This window comes from Salmo salar, chromosome ssa12 (genome assembly GCF_905237065.1).
Source record: "Salmo salar chromosome ssa12, Ssal_v3.1, whole genome shotgun sequence".
NCBI lineage: Eukaryota > Metazoa > Chordata > Actinopteri > Salmoniformes > Salmonidae > Salmo > Salmo salar.
Genome location: NC_059453.1, coordinates 60,695,056 through 60,702,562, shown reverse-complemented (window position 1 = coordinate 60,702,562; position 7,507 = coordinate 60,695,056). Strand labels below are relative to the sequence as shown.

Genomic DNA, 7,507 nt, shown 5'->3' with positions numbered 1-7,507 from the left:
TTGAAAAAGCTATCCTACTGTATTCTTATGGGGGCCAAATGGTTTTTGTGACTCTCCCTCATGAATTGGCATTAAATGTAAATCAATATCCAAATACAATATGTTGGCACTGAAATCGCTCCATACATCTTAATGCACTTTAGCATAAATTACCTTTTAAAAAGTAGTGTTCATCCATGGTGTTTTTCACATGTGATCTCTGCACAATTTCTGGCACTAGTGTGTTTGAATCCAGGCCAGATGGAAACTTGTTTTGAACCACCTCAAAGGAAATGATGCAGCATGGTGGATGATTGTAACTCATTGTCATGTCGTATAAATACCGGTGAGCTACACTTACCCCTGTACAATTAACTGTTGCTAGGTGCGAAAAAAACAAATAAAACCAAGATTCTTGTCAAATTGAAAAGGGAATTAACATTTTCTTTTGAGCAGTCAGTCATATTTTAACATTTATAAAAATCAAAAGACAATGCAACAGAAAATGGACATTGAAACATACCAATGGAAACGACAGTGAAACCAATGATGGAGCTGCACTGTAAAAAGTGATCCTCCAGACCCTTATTAACTGCGATAAGCAATGATACACTACTACATCCTTTTAATTCTCAAAGTCATATGTTTACGCCACATTTGAAGAGAACGCAAAATCGCAGGTCAGTCTATATGCAAACGGTCTGCCTCAATTGTTCTATTCCTCGTCCACCAGTCCACAGCAGAACACGTCAAGGTATGATTGGCTCATAACCGAGGTCACGCCTTCTGCCCCTCCCTGGTATTCCCACTACATCCTCATCCAGCGTCATTCTCAGTTCATCATGATGAAGTTGGATTTGCAGTGAGCTGAAACAGCAGAAAGATATTTCAAGTTGGGCAAAATGAAAATATTTAGTCATATAAATCAATATGTAGATAGTTTTGGGCCATGAAAAACATGGTATAAGAGACTGACCTATAAACTCAGCAACAGGATCGTGTTCTCCCTCTGTGCGTATTGTGCCAGCGATGCTGTCGTTCTCCAGGATGGGCAGGAACAGCTGGACAAAGTCTGACGTGTACGGAGGGGCAATCACATCCAACACCTGACAGGGCAAAAATAAAAATGTATATTTTCAATTCCACTACCATTACCTCCAGCGCAACTATGTTGGACCGACAGACCATTCTCTTTAAAATGGGACCTCAGTGACAGTTTCTGGCTCAAAGTGTGCCTTACCTCCGTTACAAAGTAGCGAATGAGAGAGATGTCTGTGTTGAGCTTCTCCAGGCACTTGCGGATGTATCCGACCACAGGCAGCACGTAGCCTCGACTCAGCAGGTGGACCATACGGTCCAACAGGGTCTTCTTCAGCTCCATCTGACAGGGACAACAACACTCATACAGTCTGCTAAGAAGTCATCCACTGAAAGTCTATCGGACAGTTGCATGGGTCCAGATTAAGCCTACGAACAAACCCAAAACACACACACCTGCTCCATGACATCGAGCTGGGAGTGTTCGGTCTCAAAGAGCTTGATCAGTAGCTGGAGGACCTGTGGGTGCAGAAGCTGGTGACAGGTGCTGATCTGGGAAATAAAAACATGATGTTCTCATTACTCTCTGTCCTTAACACCGGATTGCGGATCAGTCCAAGGCCAGGATTCAATCCGGACCGCAGAAGATCCATGTTGTAGTGCGGTTGACGTTTAAAAGGTCATTTCCGATTGAGCGACATCTGCAGCGTTTCCTTTGAACGCGACCTCCGCAACTGCGGTAACATTGCCTTTAAAATGATGCATAGCTAAAAAGCGGTGATTGGATTAAAAACCTGGCCCTAGTCTTTAACCACCAAAATAATTCCAAGAATGACAGTTAAAGGCACAATTTGTGTCTGCATCCCAAATGGCACCCTATTCACTATGTCGTGCACTATTTTCGACCAGACACATAGGGCAATGGTAGTGCACTATATAGGTAATAGGTTGCCATTAGGGACTCATCTATTATAGGTACTGTGAGTCTTCCATAATACCACAACAAAAACATCCTCCCTCAACCAGAGGAAAAGCACAAACCCCTACCTCGTCCAAAAGTGCTAGGTGGACAGGGGTGTGGTCTGTCTGGAGCTGGAAATAGCGGGGCTCAGAGACCGTCCAATCAACCCACTTCAGTACCCCCATGGCAACAACTGGGAACCTGGAAATGGACATAGCGACAATGGTCACCCAAAGGAAGTCTCAATCGACAGTGGTAACCAATTACATTATTGGAATCCTGTTAGCTACATACAGGAGACCAATGGGCTCATTAGGTTGGCTGCTGGGCTCACCGGATGCACTGGTACAGGGTGCTGAGCTCAGCCACCAGTTCTGTGGCGCCTTTATTCTCATTGCAACACAGGTTATGGACCGTCTCAATGGCCTTGGAGGTGGATTTGAGCTCGTCCTTGTTGATGTTCACTCGCTTGTTCTGTGGATGGACGAGAAGAAAGACACTGTTATCTGGATTGTTTTTACATGAAAAAAAAAAACAAAAAAAACATGCATCATTGAATAAAATATTCTCACATACCAGGAAAAAAAAAACATTTCAAATTTTGCACATAAGTATGAGCAACGACAGAAAAATCTGATAAACTTGCTAGTATGAGGGATTTATGTCAAGGATGTTTTTGTTTCTGGTACCTTTTTCCATGTTTCAACCACACTGGCAGCATAGGCCAGGATGTGAATGTATTTGTGTTTATGGTCCTGGTTGATCTTTGAGCCCGGCTTGAACAGCGACTGCATGAACAGGTCGAGGAACGCAGGTACTCGGATCTGAAGAGACAACAGAAATACTTCACCCACTATCTCAAAAGGCAACATCATCAGCTGAAAGACAAGTAATTCTCAGGTTTAGCATCCTGCTAAGGCTAGCCTGGTTCCAGATCTGATGGTGCCATCTTGCTAACTCATATTGTTTATTGTCACGTCCAACATGCAAGGCCGTTGAAAATATCCCTCCATCGAACTTGGAGAATAGCAACTTATTCCATATGTAGTGCACCACTTATGATCAAAAGTACTGCACTATGTAGGGAATAGGGTGCAACCGAGGTTAGAGGTTATAAAGTGGCTGGATGCTCCACACTAACCAGCTCTACGGGAGGCGGGTCCATGCTGCTGAACATCTTGAAGAGCACAGTGATGTCGGCAGGGTTGAGTGCACCTTTGGACAGCATTGCGCCCAGGGCCTGGCAGGCTCGAGGGTAGGCTGCTGCTGTGCCCAATGCCAGAGTGATCTGACTGGCATCGTGGCCCCTGACATTACAAGGAACAGTAAAACACTCAAATTAACTTACGTACTTCAACTGCTTTGTTCCCGGAGGAACATATAGCCTGTAATAAAATGAGTTACCATCCAACGTTACAATCCCATTCAGTTGAGAGTGTGATAGGTGAGACCATCATTTCATTAGACTGTTCCACAAAGCTGCTCACTCAATGTTTATTGTAACACTGGATTTTACAAATAATAATAAAATAATTTTACAAAAAACACAGGAATCAATTCAATTAAATAATATAAATTTCCTCTAATCAGTATGGAATTCTGGAAAAATGCTGCCAAGATAGATGACATTTGTCAATGGCCTTTGCTGTTTATAAGAGCCAAGAGCCTAAGTGAATGCTGGCAAAATAATGTAGAGGACAGGATACCTCTGATGTGCAGACTTCTGTACTTCCTGGCCGATCCTGCGCATGGCCGACCCCCCCTGCTCCTCCTGAGACATGATGGACATCATGGCCTGGGCAAACAGGTATGTGTGCTCCCCGTGACACACCATCTTCTGTGGAATGCAGAAAAGGTGGAGAGAACAGTTTAGCTCCAAACCAACAGAGACACTCATGCCAAAAGAGAGGTAGCCTGTAACATCATGTGGTGTTACCCACGCCTGTGAAATTCCATATTACATAGAGCAATATTGATTGTAGTATCGTTTTCAAATACATCCCGTTTTCAAAACCATCAAACCAAGGATTTGTTCTGAGTGAGAATGACAGATAGGCCTAGATCTTTTCTTGGGAACACCAGTGCCGCTATTCATAAAGCGACTCAGTGTAGGAGTGCTGATCTATAATCAGTATTGCCTTTTTACAACCTAATGAATATAATTATTTGGACAGGGGGACCTGATCCTAGATCAGCACTCCTTCTCTACAGGGCCAAAATCTGCATGTGGCTGGGTGAGACTCACAGCAAATTCTGGCAGGTTCTTCTCTAGGTTGTCCTCTCCTCCATCCAGCAGCGTGGCCAGAGAGGTCCTCAGGACCCTGGAGAACACCTCCAGCTGCTGGCACGCCGTCGACACACTGGTGATCTCCCCCTGGTAGCCCGCATCTGAGATGAGCTGAGGACACACGCACAGTCAGCAAGGAGAGGAGGAACATGGCACTGTTTGACCCATAATTACATCAGTTATTAACTGCTGGGTGATCATCAGTACCTTAACAGTGAAGTTGAGCATCAGACAGTCAGGGTGGGCCTCGGCCAGCTTGTAGAAAAGGTCTCTCCAGGTGGTGTGGGCGATCATCTGTTCCAGCCAAGCAGGAGTCTGAACAAACACAGAAGGACAGGGTTACTCTGTATACTATAGGGTTATGACTATACTCTGAGGGAAACAACAGTAAGAGTGAAAAAATACAGTAAGAGTGGGACAAAACAGCAAGAAATCAGGAGATCACTTTTCAGCTATCGGTCACGTCCAAAGCATTAGTAGTGTGTCTATCACTGGCGACAGAGATCTCACCTCTCCCTCTACAGTAAAAATGGAGTCTGCCTTCTGGGGGTCAAAGTGCTTGATCAGGAGACTTTTCAAGTGATTCTCTACCCGCTCCTGCACCTGAGCTGGCTCTACACCTTATATACACAGAAAGATGGGGGGGGGAAAACATGTCATTTAGGCTGTCTCTCAAACAGTGTGAGAAACCAAAACACATTTTCAGTGATTGTGGACGAGTCCGGGCCTTGGTCCCAAACAGCCTACTACATAGGGAATTGTGTGCCATTTGCAGCTCAGTCCAGTGTTGTTTACCCATCTGGATGAGCCACTCTGCCAGCAGGTTGACAGTCTGTGCCACAGCAGAGTAGTTCTCTGACAGGAGCTGGATGACATGTTCAGGGGAGCCACCAGCCTGGAAATATCTGTGGAAACAGAAGTCTCTTCAGGAAATGGTTTGACTCTTCATACACTACTAGACACACACAAATTCAATAATGGGTTTACGTTTTGAGGGTGTTGAAGACAGCAGGCTCCATGATGTAATCTCTGCTGGAGAACTTCTGTAGGCAGTCCTCCTGAACTTTCCCATCGTTCTCCCCTTCAACATAGTCGTCCTGCTAGATGGAAGTCACATCACTTCAGCCAAGGAAGGAACATCCTAAGAGTGTAGCGATCACTATATACATATGCGATTTGTCTGTCAAACAATTAATCAAGTCAGCAACAATGTAGAGCTAGCTCCCTGATCGCTACCATTTTGTTGTAAGGTTAACATTGTTCATTCACCAGCTACATTGTAAAGCTTATGCTTACATTGCCATCCGGACCATCCCAGTCGCCAATATTCCTTTCGTAATATTCCTCGTCCATGATGACGAGAAGGTGAGTAGCTTTACAATATGAAGCACCCAGCAAGCTATAATAAAGCAAGTATCGCTAATAATTTTGAAAACAAAACAATTGCCTTTGGTTAAGCTAGCTAGCTAAAGGGCTAGTTTAAAAGAAGAAAAAAAATCCGTCGGATAACTGAAAGTCTATAGAACATACGCCACCTTGCGGCTCGGCAGAATAAATGCATGTTTCTATAATCATGACAAATGCGTATTACTTCCTGTTGATTTACCCTATAAAATATTAGGAATACCTGCGCCTACTTTAACTAGATGCACGACGGGGGATAAACAACAGTAAAACAAGAACGATATGGAACAGTTTTGTTAACCGGTTTTAGGATTCGATAGAAGAAAACAAAATGGTGGAAAATGGAGCATTGGGGAAATACATGTCGTGTCTTCACTCGCAGTGGTTAAAGAAAATATGCTGGGAATGAAAGTATTTGGATACAAATATGGAACGAAATAGCCCAGCATCATAGCTTGCGCTTAATAACAATACATTTTGAAATATTTTCATTTATTTGAATGTTAACTGATATATTAGGGCTTATTTCAAGTCTTTGGAAGATATCCAATATTTCCTTGAAAGTAATCATGATTAGCCCTCTACTCACAGTACATTACATTTACGTAATTTAGCAGACGCTCTTATCCAGAGCGATTTACAAATTGGTGCATTCACCTTATGATATCCAGTGGAACAACCACTTTACAATAGTACATCTATATCTTACACCACTATGGATTATTCTATTAATTCTCAACCATTATAATCCCATTATGCTTTCTATAATTATATATCATTCATGTCCACAAGAGAGACAGGTATTAGATGCCTACTTACTCTGAGTTAAGAGTTTGGATAGCTTCCAAAAATAAAGGACAACATACACTTGTGAGAAAAAATTATTTTATTCCTTAGGCAAACTGCAACATATGATTCATATTTACCCAAAGGAGAAAAAAGTCAAATGATACCAGTGGCAGTTAATTCGCACAGTTCCTTATGTTAGCTAGGTTGCATGTCAAAAACACCACTTTCAACCTACAGCCTAGGAGGGCATTCTATAGGTTCTAGTATAGAACCATTTCTAAGCACAAACATAGCTCAGACGAAAACTGAACTCCTATTAATTAGCAGTTCAGTATTTGCTCAGATAAATAATATTAGCTCTACATGAGAAGAAGAAAATGGTTCACATTTCAGATGCATGTACAAAAACTGGGTTCCAAAAATGTTATCCAATTGACTTATTTTGGTTGAAAAATCCCTGTTGTTGTCTTGTTACACATGCAAGTCAGTCAAGTGAAAAAGTCTTGTTTCCTCCACTTTATTCTCCTTTGTAGACAGTTGGAACCTCATGCAGTACAATCTGCATCATGTCATTGATTGGAAAGATGAAATTGATTGGCTGTAAAGCCAGCCACTATAACAAAATGGTGATGGAAGAGCCTCAATAGCTTTGAAAAGCAGTCTGGGCTGGGAACAAGGAGGAAGTAGCACCGTTGTCGCCAGATCAGGAAGGTCAATGAGGAGGCAGTGGGACCAGAGCACAGCGAAGAAAGGGAGTTCACTGGGTGGTTATGCACCCAGAGCTGTGACTTAAACTAAACTGATGATACTTCAAAACCATTCCTTTTGGTCTTCACTCCCTGGTGTGGTCTGGCTGTGTGCAGCTGATACAGATGTAGTCCTCTTTTTCAGCCTGCTCTGCAGACACTCCCACACAGACCTGATGGAACCACTGCTGGCAGCTTCCGTCACACTGGACCCAATTCACCTGATAAAAAGAGAGCGGGAAAGAGACACTGGTCAGCTTCTGTATACGCACTTTATACAAATCATACTAATTTGAATATACT

General features: G+C 43.0%; 2 protein-coding genes across 5 annotated transcripts in view; both read right to left on the bottom strand.

The window, feature by feature from the left end:
* Positions 1–397: 397 nt before the first annotated feature.
* On the bottom strand, positions 398–5,867 carry LOC106565425 (negative elongation factor D). 2 transcript variants are annotated; one of them, XM_014132542.2, is made up of 15 exons: positions 5,562–5,867; positions 5,253–5,365; positions 5,061–5,170; positions 4,776–4,885; positions 4,473–4,580; positions 4,224–4,376; positions 3,685–3,815; positions 3,120–3,285; positions 2,668–2,802; positions 2,313–2,452; positions 2,065–2,179; positions 1,474–1,569; positions 1,220–1,360; positions 956–1,085; positions 398–846 (listed from the first exon to the last, which is right to left on the bottom strand). In XM_014132542.2, the coding sequence occupies exons 1-15, from the start codon at positions 5,616–5,618 to the stop codon at positions 812–814; spliced, it is 1,740 nt and encodes a 579-aa protein (XP_013988017.1). In that variant the 5' UTR covers positions 5,619–5,867; the 3' UTR covers positions 398–811. The 2 variants fall into 2 exon arrangements, with proteins under 2 accessions (XP_013988017.1, XP_013988018.1); XM_014132543.2 differs by having other exon boundaries at positions 5,253–5,362; positions 5,562–5,823.
* Positions 5,868–6,540: 673 nt separating this feature from the next.
* Positions 6,541–7,507, bottom strand: part of LOC106565423 (lysine-specific demethylase 5B-B) — a 34,620-nt gene continuing 33,653 nt past the window's right edge. For all 3 annotated transcript variants that reach the window (XM_014132540.2, XM_014132539.2, XM_014132541.2), the window contains exon 27: positions 6,541–7,425. In XM_014132540.2, the coding sequence (XP_013988015.1) occupies positions 7,291–7,425 (135 nt within the window). In that variant the 3' untranslated portion in view covers positions 6,541–7,290. The remainder of the gene's footprint in view (positions 7,426–7,507) is intronic.